The sequence below is a fragment of the Vicia villosa genome, linkage group LG4 (genome assembly GCF_029867415.1).
Source record: "Vicia villosa cultivar HV-30 ecotype Madison, WI linkage group LG4, Vvil1.0, whole genome shotgun sequence".
Classification (NCBI taxonomy): Eukaryota; Viridiplantae; Streptophyta; class Magnoliopsida; order Fabales; family Fabaceae; genus Vicia; species Vicia villosa.
Genome location: NC_081183.1, coordinates 17,446,548 through 17,461,984, shown reverse-complemented (window position 1 = coordinate 17,461,984; position 15,437 = coordinate 17,446,548). Strand labels below are relative to the sequence as shown.

The following is a 15,437-nucleotide window of genomic DNA, read 5'->3' as shown; positions in this document are numbered from 1 at the left end:
ACCGGCTCCGATCTCGCCAAATACAAATTCACCTTGGTATAAGCCTGATCAATTTTGTGCTTATCATTCAGGGGCACCTGGCCATAGTATTGAAAACTGTTTTGGACTCAAATCAGATGTTGAGAAGTTGGTGAAGCCGGAACTCTTAAATTTCACAGATGTCAATCCGAATGTTCAAGCTAACCCTTTGCCCAATCATGGGGCAGCTTCAGTAAATATGGTGTATGGTTGTCCTGGAAGGTACGAAATTTTCGACATACGTTGGATTAGAGGTTCTTTGGTTAGAATGCACAAAATCCTGTGTTTGTTGGCCTTTTGTGAGCATGATCATGCTGCCTGTGCAATTTGTTCCAGATATCCTCGAGGTTGTCCCATTGTCAGAACTGATATTCAACGTTTGCTAGATGAGCGTGTTAGAACAAGATTTGTTCTTATCAATTATCTTAGTTTTGATGATAACAATAATATGAATTTTGCTTAAGATAATATGGTACTCTAATCCAATGCAATTTCCCTTTCAGGAAATATATATAAAGAGTACGCATAATTCAGCGCTCAGAAGATGTGTCTCAAATGGTTCAGCATGCAACATCAGAACATGGTCTGGCAAGACATCAGAAGATGGTCGAAGCAGAATCAGAACATGGATCTATGGAAGCATCAGAAGAACATGAGATCAGAAGCACTGAAGATCAGAAGATGGTATCACGCTCAGAAGCACTTCAAGGTCAGAAGATCAGAAGATGCTGTGCACCAAGCTGTTTGACTCTGATGATATTCAAACGTCGTATTCACAAACATCAGATCAGAAGGAAGTACACGTGGCAGACTACGCTGACTGACAAAAGGAACGTTAAAGCTACTAAAGGCTACGTCAGTAGACACAGCGTGAACAAGGCTCGAGGTAGTTGACAAAAGCGTATAACATTAAATGCAAAGCTGTACGGAACACGCAAAGCATTAAATGCATTCAACGGTCATCTTCTCAACGCCTATAAATATGAAGTTCTGATGAGAAGCAAGGTTAACGATTTTCGCACCAATACAATTCAAATTCACTTGCTGAAACTCTGTTCAAATCAAAACTCAGAATCTTCATCTTCATCAAAGCTCACTACATTGCTGTTGTAATATCTTAGTGAGATTAAGCTTAAATTGTAAGAGAAATATCACAGTTGTGATTATCGCTTTTAAGAAGCATTTGTAAACTCTTGAATAGATTACATTAAGTTGTAAGGAACTAGAGTGATCAGTTGATCAGTATACTCTAGGAAGTCTTAGCAGTTAGCTGAGCAGGAAGTCTTGGCAGTTGGCTGAGCAGGAAGTCTTGGCAGTTGGCTGAGCAGGAAGTCTTGGCAGTTGGCTGAGCAGGAAGTCTTGGCAGTTGGCTGAGCAGAAAGTCTTAGGAGTGAACTAAGCCTAGAGTGATCGTGTTGATCAGTAGACTCTAGAAAAGTCTTAGGAGTGAACTAAGCAGTTGTTCCTGGAGTGATCAGGTTGTGATCAGAAGACTCTGGAAGACTTAGTTGCGGCTAAGTGGAAAACCATTGTAATCCGTGCGATTAGTGGATTAAATCCTCAGTTGAGGTAAATCATCTCTGCGGGGGTGGACTGGAGTAGCTTCGTTAACAGCGAACCAGGATAAAAATAATTGTGCATTTTATTTTTATCGCTCAAGATTTTAAGTCACACTTATTCAATCCCCCCCTTTCTAAGTGTTTTTCTATCCTTCAATTGGCATCAGAGCGCCGGTTCTAAGGTGCAAGCACTTAACCGTGTTTAGAAAAGATTCAGGAAGAGAAAAACGCTTCATTTAAAAGATGGTTGATGAAAGTGAAAGGACTATACCTACACCTGCATCTACATCTGGCTCTGCTGAGCAATACAACGGTAACAATGGTTATACTAGACCGCCGGTATTTGATGGTGAAAACTTTGAATACTGGAAAGATAAACTGGAGAGTTACTTTCTGGGTCTAGATGGTGATCTATGGGATCTTCTGATGGATGGTTACAAACATCCAGTAAATGCCAGAGGCGTGAAGCTGTCAAGGCAAGAAATGAATGATGACCAAAAGAAGCTTTTCAGGAATCATCATAAATGTAGAACTGTTTTGCTGAATGCTATCTCTCATGCTGAGTATGAGAAGATATCTAACAGGGAAACGGCCTATGACATATATGAGTCCTTGAAAATGACTCATGAAGGAAATGCTCAAGTCAAGGAGACAAAAGCTCTTGCCTTAATCCAGAAGTATGAAGCCTTCAAGATGGAGGATGATGAAGACATTGAAAAGATGTTTTCGAGATTTCAAACTCTGACTGCTGGATTGAGAGTTCTTGACAAAGGATACACCAAGGCTGATCATGTAAAGAAGATCATCAGAAGCTTACCCAGAAGATGGGGTCCGATGGTGACTGCATTCAAGATTGCGAAGAATCTGAATGAAGTTTCTCTGGAAGAGCTTATCAGTGCCTTGAGAAGCCATGAGATTGAGCTGGACGCAAATGAGCCTCAAAAGAAAGGTAAGTCTATTGCATTAAAATCTAATATCAAGAAATGCACTAACGCTTTTCAGGCTAGAGAAGAAGATCCTGAAGAATCAGAATCTGAAGAAGAAGATGAACTGTCCATGATTTCCAGAAGGCTAAACCAACTCTGGAAGACCAAGCAAAGGAAGTTCAGAGGCTTCAAAAGTTCAAGGAAATTTGAACGTGGAGAATCTTCTGATGAAAGAAGATTTGACAAGAAGAAGGTCATGTGCTATGAATGCAATGAGCCTGGACACTACAAGAATGAATGTCCAAATCTTCAGAAGGAAAGTCCCAAGAAAAAGTTTCATAAGAAGAAAGGTCTTATGGCAACCTGGGATGAGTCAGAAGATGATTCAGAAGATGAGCAGGCCAACTGTGCGCTGATGGCGACAGAAGATGACGGATCAGAATCTACATCAGAATCAGATTCTGAAGAGGTATTTTCTGAACTTACTAGAGATGAGTTAGTTTCCGGTCTAACTGAACTTCTGGAACTCAAGTCTCAGATCAGTCTCAAATACAAAAAGCTGAAAAAGCAATTTGAATTTGAAACAAAGAAGCTTGAGTTGGAGAATTCTGAATTAAAGGAAAAACTTTTAAAATTATCCAATAATGTTGGATCTCCTTCTGATTCAGAAAAATCCACTCCCAGTCTGAACCATATTCTGAAAGAATATGATTTAAGTTTCAGGAAGTTCCTATCTAGAAGTATTGGCAGAAGTCAGCTAGCTTCTATGATATATGCTGTGTCTGGAAACAAAAGAGTTGGCATTGGTTATGAGGGTGAAACCCCATACAAACTTGAACCTGTTGTTGAAATGAAAATTACATACAAGCCATTGTATGATCAGTTCAAGTATGGCCACTCACATGATATTAGGCACACCTCACATGCACAAAGTTTTCACATTACACACACTAAGAAGCATGTGACACAACCTAGGAAATATCATGAAACTCACATTAAGAATTATCATGCTGTTCCTCCTATTGCTTACAATGTTAAACCCAAGTTCAATCAGAACTTGAGAAAATCTAACAAGAAAGGACCCAAAAAGATGTGGGTACCTAAGGATAAGATTATTCCTATTGCAGATATCCTTGGCTGCAAGAAGGACAAAGCACAACATGTCATGGTACCTGGACTCTGGATGCTCGCGACACATGACAGGAAGAAGGTCTATGTTCCAAGACCTGGTGCTTAAGTCTGGAGGAGAAGTCAAGTTCGGAGGAGATCAGAAGGGCAAGATAATTGGCTCTGGAACTATAAAATCTGGTAACTCTCCTTCCATCTCTAATGTACTTCTTGTAGAAGGATTAACACATAACCTTTTATCTATCAGTCAATTAAGTGACAATGGTTATGATATAATCTTTAATCAAGAGTCTTGCAAGGCTGTAAATCAGAAGGATGGCTCAATCCTATTTACAGGCAAGAGGAAGAACAACATTTATAAGACAGATCTGCAAGATCTTATGAGTCAGAAGGTGACTTGTCTTATGTCTGTTTCTGAAGAGCAGTGGGTCTGGCACAGGAGATTAGGTCATGCTAGTTTGAGAAAGATCTCTCAAATTAACAAACTGAATCTTGTCAGAGGACTCCCTAATCTGAAATTCCAATCAGATGCTCTTTGTGAAGCATGTCAGAAGGGCAAGTTTTCCAAACCTGCATTCAAGTCTAAGAATGTTGTTTCTACCTCAAGGCCATTAGAACTCTTGCACATTGATCTGTTTGGACCAGTCAAAACAGCATCTGTCAGAGGAAAGAAATATGGATTAGTCATCGTAGATGATTATAGCCGCTGGACATGGGTAAAATTCTTAAAACACAAGGATGAGACTCATTCAGTGTTCTTTGATTTCTGCATTCAGATTCAATCTGAAAAAGAGTGTAAAATCATAAAGGTCAGAAGTGATCATGGTGGTGAATTTGAGAACAAATCCTTTGAAGAATTCATCAAAGAAAATGGTATTGCCCATGATTTCTCTTGTCCTAGAACTCCACAGCAAAATGGGGTTGTAGAACGAAAGAATAGGACTCTTCAAGAAATGGCCAGAACCATGATCAATGAAACCAATATGGCTAAGCATTTCTGGGCAGAAGCAATAAACACTGCATGTTATATTCAGAATAGAATCTCTATCAGACCTATTCTAAACAAGACTCCCTATGAATTGTGGAAGAATAGAAAGCCCAACATTTCATATTTCCATCCTTTTGGATGTGTATGCTTTATTCTGAACACTAAAGATCATCTTGGTAAGTTTGATTCCAAAGCTCAAAAGTGTTTCCTTCTTGGATATTCTGAACGCTCAAAAGGCTACAGGGTATACAATACTGAAACATTGGTTGTAGAAGAATCAATCAATATCAGGTTCGATGATAAGCTTGGTTCTGAAAAACCAAAGCAAGTTGATAATTTTGCAGGTTGTGATATTGACATATCAGAAGTTGTTGAGCCAAGAAGCAACGCATCAGAAGCAGAGCTCCTCAGAAGCAAAGAATCTGAAGATCAAGTAACAGCTTCTCTGGAGGATCTAAGTATTTCTGAAGAACCATCTGTCAGAAGATCATCCAGACTCATCTCTGGTCATTCAGAAGATGTCATTCTTGGAAAGAAGGATGATCCAATCAGAACAAGAGCATTCCTTAGGAACAATGCAGACTGTCAATTAGGTCTTGTATCTTTGATCGAGCCAACTTCTGTTGATCATGCTCTAGAAGATCCAGACTGGATAATTGCTATGCAAGAAGAACTAAATCAGTTTACAAGGAATGATGTTTGGGATCTTGTTCCTAGACCAGATGGATTCAACATAATTGGTACAAAATGGGTCTTCAGAAACAAGCTTAGTGAGAAAGGTGAAGTGGTAAGGAACAAAGCCAGACTGGTGGCTCAGGGTTATAGTCAGCAAGAAGGGATTGACTACACAGAAACCTTTGCACCAGTGGCCAGGTTAGAGTCTATTCGTCTATTAATTTCTTTTGCCACTCAACATAACATCACTCTCTATCAGATGGATGTTAAGAGTGCCTTCTTAAATGGTTATATAGATGAAGAAGTTTATGTCCATCAACCTCCTGGTTTTGAAGACTCTATGTCTCCTAATCATGTTTTTAAACTTAAGAAATCATTGTATGGATTGAAACAGGCTCCCAGAGCTTGGTATGAACGCTTAAGTTCTTTCCTTCTAGATAATGGTTTCACTAGAGGAAAAGTGGACACTACTCTCTTTTGTAAAACCTTTGAAAAGGATATTTTAATTTGTCAAATATATGTAGATGATATTATTTTTGGAACATCTAATGCTACACTTGGAAAGGAGTTTGCTAAGTCTATGCAGGCTGAGTTTGAAATGAGCATGATGGGAGAACTCAAGTATTTCCTTGGAATACAAATAAATCAAACATCAGAAGGAACGTATGTTCACCAAACCAAGTATGTGAAGGAACTTCTGAAGAAGTTCAATCTTCTAGACTGCAAAGAAGCCAAAACTCCTATGCATCCAACATGCATCCTAGGTAAGGATGAGGTAAGTAAGAAGGTAGATCAGAAGCTATACAGAGGTATGATTGGATCTCTTCTATATCTGACTGCTTCTAGACCTGACATTCTGTTCAGTGTTTGTTTGTGTGCTAGATTCCAATCGGATCCTAGAGAATCTCATTTAACTGCTGTTAAGAGGATTCTAAGGTATCTGAAAGGTACTACTAATGTTGGTTTAGTTTACAGAAAATCTAAAGAATACAACTTAGTAGGATTCTGCGATGCTGATTATGCTGGAGACAGAATTGAAAGAAAAAGTACTTCAGGAAGTTGCCAATTTCTTGGAAGTCACTTAATCTCCTGGTACAGCAAGAAGCAAGCAACCATTGCTCTATCAACCACAGAAGCAGAATATGTCGCAGCTGCTGGTTGTAGTACACAGATGCTCTGGATGAAGAGTCAGTTAGAAGATTATCAGATATTTGAGAGTAACATTCCTATATTCTGTGATAATACTTCTGCTATATGTTTATCTAAGAATCCTATTCTTCATTCAAAAGCTAAACATATTGAGATAAAACATCATTTCATAAGGGACTATGTTCAGAAGGGTGTTATATCTTTAAACTTTGTTGATACAGACCATCAATGGGCTGATATCTTTACAAAACCCCTGGCTGAAGATAGGTTTAAGTTCATTCTGAAGAACATCAGTATGGATTTATGCCCAGAATGAGAAGATGAGAATTTCTCATGTATGAGTATCTTCTGAAATGAATGTGGAACATTTTTTTTAATCAGAAGTTCTGATTGAATTCGTTTAGAAATTATGATTCGGTTATTACTAACGTTTCATTGTCTAAGTTGATTCAGAACATCTTGTAAAGCAAAACAGCTGTTACGCTTTATCTCGGGATGGTAAACCTGCCGTTACTATTCATGGATAAGCGCGCGTGCAGTTGAAGGGACGCCGACCATAGGTAACTGTGCCAGTCACTTCATTTGTCTTTATTATCTCTCCTCACGTCACGTAACATTAAATGCTTTTCATCATTCGTTTCATTTTATTTTCCTTTAAATACTCTTCAAAATGGTTTTCGGTTTCCTATCTCTTTGTTTTCCTCTTAAAATTTTTTTTTTCTCTCTCTCTCTCTCGTTTCTCTTTTCTTCTCTCAAAACCTAGCATTCACCTCAAGCCTGTTGAAGCTCCATGACTCAAAGGCGACAGATCTCTGTGCATCTCGGGATGGCTCTTCTAATACCGCTCAAGTCAGATCCTTCTTTGATGTTGTTATCAACTTTCATCCAAAGACAGAAGACTTTCTTGAGTTGTGGGAAGATATACTCAACTTCTATGTTGAGTTTCTTGACCGATTTGTGTATTTTTTAATTTTTGTAGTCATTTCCTCTTTGGAAATTCTACTTTGTAGTTTTCTTTTCCTTGCTGCTTCTGCTTGTTTTGTATTTGCTAGGAATGTTTTTCATCTTGTTAAACATAGGAACCTTTTGTAATATCTTTTGATTATCAATGAAAAAGTTTCCTTGTGTTTTACATTCCAGTAAATGTTTTCTTTTGTCGTTTTATACATCTGAATCTTTTTATATATACTTTTTGATGTTATGACAAAAAGGGGGAGAAAGATAAATGATAAATGATTTGATTAAATCTATCAGTTGCTGGGTAAAGGCTCCCACACATTCACTAACATGAACTGCAAGTTCTATATGGTTTAAGTGTTTTGCAGGTACAAAAAAAGTGAAGTGAATCTTCAAAGCAAACACTAGAAGCAAAACCAATGAAACTGAAGCAAGCTGAGTGCTGTCAAGCTTCAGAGATCAGAAGCAAGAAAGAAGAATGAATCAGAAGCACTGATAATAGAATTTGAACATTCCTGTTCTGACAAAATTCTATTTGCCCTGATACACATAATGTTATGGCTTTGATACATTATTTGCTCTGATACATGTTTTTAGCCTAAAAATGCTCTGATACATTTGGCTCTGATACATATCATGTATTTGAATATACATTTTATGTTCTAACTCGTTCATGCTGACTTTTGTCGTTTAGTTTTTGTTCTGTAACATTTCAGGATGTAGAGATGCTCAAATGATGCTCTGGTACATTCAACAATGTTCTGATACAAATCTAGCATGAAGTGATGTTAGTAGACATTCAAAGTTCTGAAGCTATCCGAGGGAAGCAGAAATCAGAAGATGTGAATGTTCTAAAAGATCCAGAAATTCAAGTTCTGAAGCTGTCCTGAATGGAAGCAGAAGTCAGAAGCTGTGAATGTTCTGAAGATCAAAGAAATTCAAGTTCTGAAGCTGTCCAATGGAAGCAGAAGTCAGAAGCTATGGATTCTCTGAAGGCAGAAGCTCATATGATCGTCTCTACCGAAATAATCAGGGAAGTCTTTTATTAAAGTTCTTCGAGTATTTATTTCAGGGGGAGATTATTTATCTCAGGGGGAGATTGTTAATCTCAGGGGGAGACATATTCATATGCTTATGCTATAGCTGTGTAATTTGTCTTTTGCCGTCTACTCTTTCTGATCGCAAATTCATATCATTTATATATGTTTTTGTCATCATCAAAAAGGGGGAGATTGTTAGAACAAGATTTGTTCTTATCAATTATCTTAGTTTTGATGATAACAATAATATGAATTTTGCTTAAGATAATATGGTACTCTAATCCAATGCAATTTCCCTTTCAGGAAATATATATAAAGAGTACGCATAATTCAGCGCTCAGAAGATGTGTCTCAAATGGTTCAGCATGCAACATCAGAACATGGTCTGGCAAGACATCAGAAGATGGTCGAAGCAGAATCAGAACATGGATCTATGGAAGCATCAGAAGAACATGAGATCAGAAGCACTGAAGATCAGAAGATGGTATCACGCTCAGAAGCACTTCAAGGTCAGAAGATCAGAAGATGCTGTGCACCAAGCTGTTTGACTCTGATGATATTCAAACGTCGTATTCACAAACATCAGATCAGAAGGAAGTACACGTGGCAGACTACGCTGACTGACAAAAGGAACGTTAAAGCTACTAAAGGCTACGTCAGTAGACACAGCGTGAACAAGGCTCGAGGTAGTTGACAAAAGCGTATAACATTAAATGCAAAGCTGTACGGAACACGCAAAGCATTAAATGCATTCAACGGTCATCTTCTCAACGCCTATAAATATGAAGTTCTGATGAGAAGCAAGGTTAACGATTTTCGCACCAATACAATTCAAATTCACTTGCTGAAACTCTGTTCAAATCAAAACTCAGAATCTTCATCTTCATCAAAGCTCACTACATTGCTGTTGTAATATCTTAGTGAGATTAAGCTTAAATTGTAAGAGAAATATCACAGTTGTGATTATCGCTTTTAAGAAGCATTTGTAAACTCTTGAATAGATTACATTAAGTTGTAAGGAACTAGAGTGATCAGTTGATCAGTATACTCTAGGAAGTCTTAGCAGTTAGCTGAGCAGGAAGTCTTGGCAGTTGGCTGAGCAGGAAGTCTTGGCAGTTGGCTGAGCAGGAAGTCTTGGCAGTTGGCTGAGCAGGAAGTCTTGGCAGTTGGCTGAGCAGAAAGTCTTAGGAGTGAACTAAGCCTAGAGTGATCGTGTTGATCAGTAGACTCTAGAAAAGTCTTAGGAGTGAACTAAGCAGTTGTTCCTGGAGTGATCAGGTTGTGATCAGAAGACTCTGGAAGACTTAGTTGCGGCTAAGTGGAAAACCATTGTAATCCGTGCGATTAGTGGATTAAATCCTCAGTTGAGGTAAATCATCTCTGCGGGGGTGGACTGGAGTAGCTTCGTTAACAGCGAACCAGGATAAAAATAATTGTGCATTTTATTTTTATCGCTCAAGATTTTAAGTCACACTTATTCAATCCCCCCCTTTCTAAGTGTTTTTCTATCCTTCAGAGCGAAAAATCTATGTCTCTTATACAAGGAATGAAGATAATGATGTGAATGTTGTGGTTCAGCAATTTAATACTCCATAACCTTTGAATATCACTTATGACAGTCGAAGAATTGTCATTTCCCCTTTGACTATCTATTTGCCTGGGCCGGTTCCATGTAGTTCTGATAGAGCTATACCTTACAAGTATCAAGCCACTATGATCGAGAATGGAAAAGAAGTTCCATTGATTCCTATGCCTGCTGTTGATAATGTTACTGGTGCAAGTGGAGTTACAAGGAGTGGTCGAGTGTTCTCGGCAACGCCTCCAAAGAGGACAAATCCTCAGTCTGGAAAGCAAGTGCAACAAGAGAGTCCAGTTGTGAATGGCAAACCAAATTTTTCTGTGGGACAATCTAGTGGGAATGAAGTTAATGATGAAGATGATGCGATTTTGAAGCTGATTAAGAGGAGCGAATACAAGATTATTGACCAGTTGTTGCAGACACCATCTAAGATCTCTGTGCTTGCCTTGCTCGTGAATTCCAAAGCTCATAAAGAAACTCTGATGAAGGTGTTGGATAAAGCATTCGTGGACCATGATGTGACTATTGATAGATTCAGTGGTATTGTGAACAACATAACTTCATGCAATTATTTGGGATTTTCAGATGAAGAGTTTCCTGCGATAGGAAGTGAACACAATTTGGCCTTACACATCTCGATGGATTGTCAAGATGTTGCTCTCTCCAATGTATTGGTGGACAATGGCTCATCCTTCAATGTTATGCCTAAATCGACGTTTATCCAAACTTTCATATCAAGATGCTCCTATGAGGAGAAGTGGACTTTTGGTCAAGGCTTTCGATGGTTCTAGGAGGACGGTAATAGGAGAGGTGGACCTTCCTATGACGATTGGCCCACATACTTTCATGATCACTTTCCAGGTGATGGATATTCCGGCTTCGTATAGTTTCCTGTTGGGTCGTCCGTGGATCCATAAGGCAAAAGCAGTGACCTCTACTCTACATCAGAAGTTGAAATTCAGGCAAGATGGAAAAGTTGTTGTGATTGATGGAGAGGAAGCATTTGTGGTGAGCCATTTGACATCATTCCCTTGTTGACACTGTTGTTCAAGAGAAAACTTCTATTTCTTCCTTGAAGGATGCACAACAAGTGATACAAGACGGTTCAGCTGTTGGTTGGGGCCAAATTTTGAGTTTACCAGAAAACAAGTCCAGAAAAGGTCTCGGTTTCTCCCCGGTGTCTGTCAAAGCTACGAAGAAGGGTGTGGCTATACGTCCAATACATGATACTTTCTGCAGTGGAGGTTTTATCCATCCAACTCCGCCAGAATTCGATGCGATTGTTGAAGATGATGCTGAAGACGACTTCCCAAATTTTATGACACCTAGAAGAGTTGTTCAGAATTGGAGGATTATTGACGCTCCTTTTGCGATTCATATTTCAAAGTAATATTTTGTTGTCATTTTAGAAAACCTTTCGTTATGCCCAAGGCGAAAGAGTACTTGTGTTAGGGCTAATTTTAATAATTCTCTCTCTCGCTCTGCCCAAGGCGAAGATGAGCGTTTGTTCAGGCTTTTATAATTAAATCATCAATAAAGTGACAGTTTGTTTCTATATTATTTGTCTATTTTCTGCTTTTCTAAAAAAATGGTATTTTTGAAAATGAAAATAATTACTTTTAATTTGCACGTATTTTCACATATTTGTTTCTAAAATCAAGCATAAAATCGCATGTGCAGATTAATTCGTAAACCCATTGAAACATGTGACCCTTTGCCTCCTCCAAACTTTGAATACCCTGTGTATGCAGCTGAGGAAGATGAATTGGATGAGATTCCTGATGAGTTTGAGCACGAAAGAGAAAGTATTCAACCTCACAAAGAGCCAGTAGAAACAATCAACTTGGGTTCCGAAGATGACAAGAAGGAAGTCAAGATTAGGGCATTGCTCGACTCAGATGTTAAGAAGAGGATTGTGGAGCTTCTTAAAGAATATGTGGATGTATTTGCTTGGTCCTATCAAGATATGCCAGGTTTGGATTCAGATATTGTGGAGCATCGACTACCGTTGAAGCCAGAATGCCCACCAGTCAAGCAGAAGTTGAGGAGGACTCATCCAGATATGGCCAATAAGATCAAAGAAGAAGTTAAGAAACAGATTGATGCTGGTTTCCTTGTCACGTCAGAATATCCTCAATGGTTAGCTAATATAGTACCGGTTCCTAAGAAAGATGGCAAAGTCAGAATGTGTGTCGACTATCGAGATTTGAACAAAGCTAGTCCGAAAGATGATTTCCCGTTACCACACATTGATATGCTAGTAGATAGTACCGCCAAATTCAATGTTTTCTCTTTTATGGATGGTTTCTTCTGTTACAATCAGATTAAGATGGCACCCGAAGATATGGAAAAGACGTCCTTCATTACCCCATGGGGAACGTTTTGCTACAGAGTGATGCCTTTCGGTTTGAGGAACGCGGGAGCTACTTATCAGCGAGCCATGACTACTCTTTTCCATGATATGATGCATAAAGAGATAGAAGTTTACATGGATGAAATGATTGCCAAGTCAAGAACTGAAGAAGAACATGTCGAATACCTGCTGAAATTGTTTCAACGATTGAGAAAGTACAAGTTGCGCCTGAATCCTAACAAATGTACTTTTGGTGTCCGGTCAGGAAAGCTTTTGGGTTTCATTGTCAGTCAACGAGGCATTGAGGTGGATCCTGATAAAGTTAAAGCCATTCAAGAGATTCATGTGCCCAAGAGAGAAAAGTAAGTAAGAGGTTTCCTTGGACGATTGAATTACATCTCCAGATTCATTTCCCACATGACTGCCACGTGTGGACCAATTTTTAAGCTGCTTCATAAAGATCGAGGTTGTGTATGGATGGAAGATTGTCAGAAAGCATTCGATGACATCAAAGAGTACTTACTCGAGCCTCCTATTCTGATTCCTCTAGTAGAAGGGAGACCTCTGATCATGTACTTGACTGTGCTAGAAGAATCGATGGGTTGTGTACTCGGTCAACAAGATGAAACAGGAAGAAAAGAACATGCCATATACTATTTGAGTAAGAAGTTCACCGACTGTGAATCTCGGTATTCCATGCTTGAAAAGACTTGTTGTGCTCTAGCATGGGCTGCCAAGCGTCTTCGCCAGTATATGATTAATCACACCACTTGGTTGATATCTAAAATGGATCCAATCAAGTATATCTTTGAGAAGCCCGCCCTGTCTGGAAGAATTGCCCGTTGGCAGATGTTGTTGTCATAATACACTATCGAGTACCGCACTCAAAAAGCAATCAAAGGAAGTGTCTTAGCTGATCATTTGGCACACCAACCAATTGATGATTATCAATCTGTCAAGTTTGATTTTCCTGATGAAGAATTTTTGTTTTTGAAAGCCAAGGATTGTGAAGAGCAGTTGCCTAAAGAGGGTCCCGATCCTCAATCTCAATGGAGTTTAATGTTTGATGGAGCCGTCAATGTCTATGGTAGAGGAATTGGGGCACTTATTATCACTCCTGAGGGTACTCACATACCTTTTTATGCAAGGTTGATGTTTGAATGCACGAATAATATGGCAGAATATGAAGCTTGCATCATGGGTATTGAAGAAGCTATCGATCTCAGAATCAAGATCCTTGACATATATGGAGACTCAACACTTGTGATCAATCAGATTAAAGGAAAGTGGGAGACTCGTAATGAAAGTTTAATTCCTTATAGAGATTATGCAAGAAGGTTGTTGACTTTCTTCAACAAAGTAGAATTGCATCATATACCCCGCGCCGAGAATCAAATGGGAGACGCTTTGGCTACTCTGGCTTCCATGTTCAAGATAAATCATTGGAATGATGTACCGTTGATTAGTGTCACTCGCCTTGAAAGGCCCGCTCATGTGTTTGCTGTCGAAGAAATTCCAGATGATAAACCTTGGTTCCATGATATTAAGGTTTACATACAGACTCAAGAGTACCCACTTGGGGCATCCAATAAAGATAAGAAGATTCTGAGAAGATTGGACGATAATTTCTTTCTGAATGGAGATGTGTTGTATAAGAGAAACTTTGATTTAGTTCTGCTCAGATGTGTGGAAAAGACTGAAGCAGACATGTTGATGCAAGAGATTCATGAAGGTTCCTTTGGCACCCACGCCAATGGACATGCAATGGCTAAGAAGATTTTAAGAGCGAGTTATTATTGGTTGACTTTGGAATCTGATTGTTTCAAGTTCGCAAGAAAGTGCCACAAATGTCAAATTCATGCTGATAAGATTCATGTACCTCTGACTCTCCTCAATGTTATGTCTTCACCATGGCCTTTATCTATGTGATGCATTGACATGATTGGAGAAATCAAACCAAAAGCTTCTAATGGTCATCAATTTATCCTTGTGGCTATTGATTATTTCACCAAGTGGGTTGAAGCAGCATCATATGCCAATGTGACTAAGCAAGTGGTGGTCAAGTTCATAAAGAATCAGATTATTTGTCGATATGGTGTTCCAAGCAAGATTATTACTGATAATGGGACAAATTTGAACAACAATTTGGTGAAGAAATTGTGTGATGATTTCAAGATAGAACATCATAATTCCTCTCCTTACAAACCGAAGATGAATGGGGCAGTTGAAGCTGCAAACAAGAATATCAAGAAGATCGTCCAGAAGATGGTAGTAACCTACAAAGACTGGCATGAGATGCTCCTGTTTGCTTTGCATGGGTATCGTACTTCAATTCGCACGTCGACAGGGGCAACCCCTTTTTCTTTAGTGTATGGCATGGAAGCAGTACTCCCTGTAGAAGTGGAAATTCCCTCCATGAGAGTGATAATGGAGACTGAGTTATCCGAAGCAGAATGGTGTCAAAACAAATATGATCAGCTGAATTTGATTGAAGAAAAGAGATTAACGGCCTTGTGTCATGGCCAGTTATATCAAAAGAGGATGAAGCATGCATTTGATAAGAAAGTGCGACCTAGAGAGTTTCATGAAGGTGATCTTGTACTCAGGAAGATTTTCTCTTTCAAACCTGATTCTAGGGGCAAGTGGGCTCCCAATTATGAAGGACCGTATGTCGTCAAATGTGCCTTCTCCGGTGGTGCGATGATTCTTACCAACATGGATGGAGAAGACCTCCCTCGTTCTGTCAATGTTGACGCGATGAAAAAGTATTACGCCTAGAAAGTGGCGAGCAATTCAAGACGATCTGAAGGATTTTTCAAGTCTGTTTTCAGAAATCTCGACGTACACTCGGAATTCAAAGTTGTTAGGAGAAAGTAGTCATTTTTGTTCAATGTAGCATTTTCCCTTATTACCATTTGTTTCAAAAAAGCTTTGTAATTTTTCGACTACTTTTCCGTCTAATGAAATATGAGCTTTCTATTTACTTTGCCTGTGTTTTTTATTTCGACTATTTTACAAGGTTATTTTATAATATTTCTAAAATAAATTTTCAAAAAATAAAGGAT

General features: G+C 38.8%; 1 protein-coding gene across 1 annotated transcript; it reads left to right on the top strand.

The window, feature by feature from the left end:
• The first annotated feature begins 12,789 nt into the window (after window positions 1-12,789).
• LOC131596828 (uncharacterized) lies at window positions 12,790-14,301 on the top strand. Its single transcript, XM_058869565.1, has 2 exons — window positions 12,790-13,213; window positions 13,265-14,301. The coding sequence occupies exons 1-2, from the start codon at window positions 12,790-12,792 to the stop codon at window positions 14,299-14,301; spliced, it is 1,461 nt and encodes a 486-aa protein (XP_058725548.1).
• The last annotated feature ends 1,136 nt before the right edge of the window (window positions 14,302-15,437 follow it).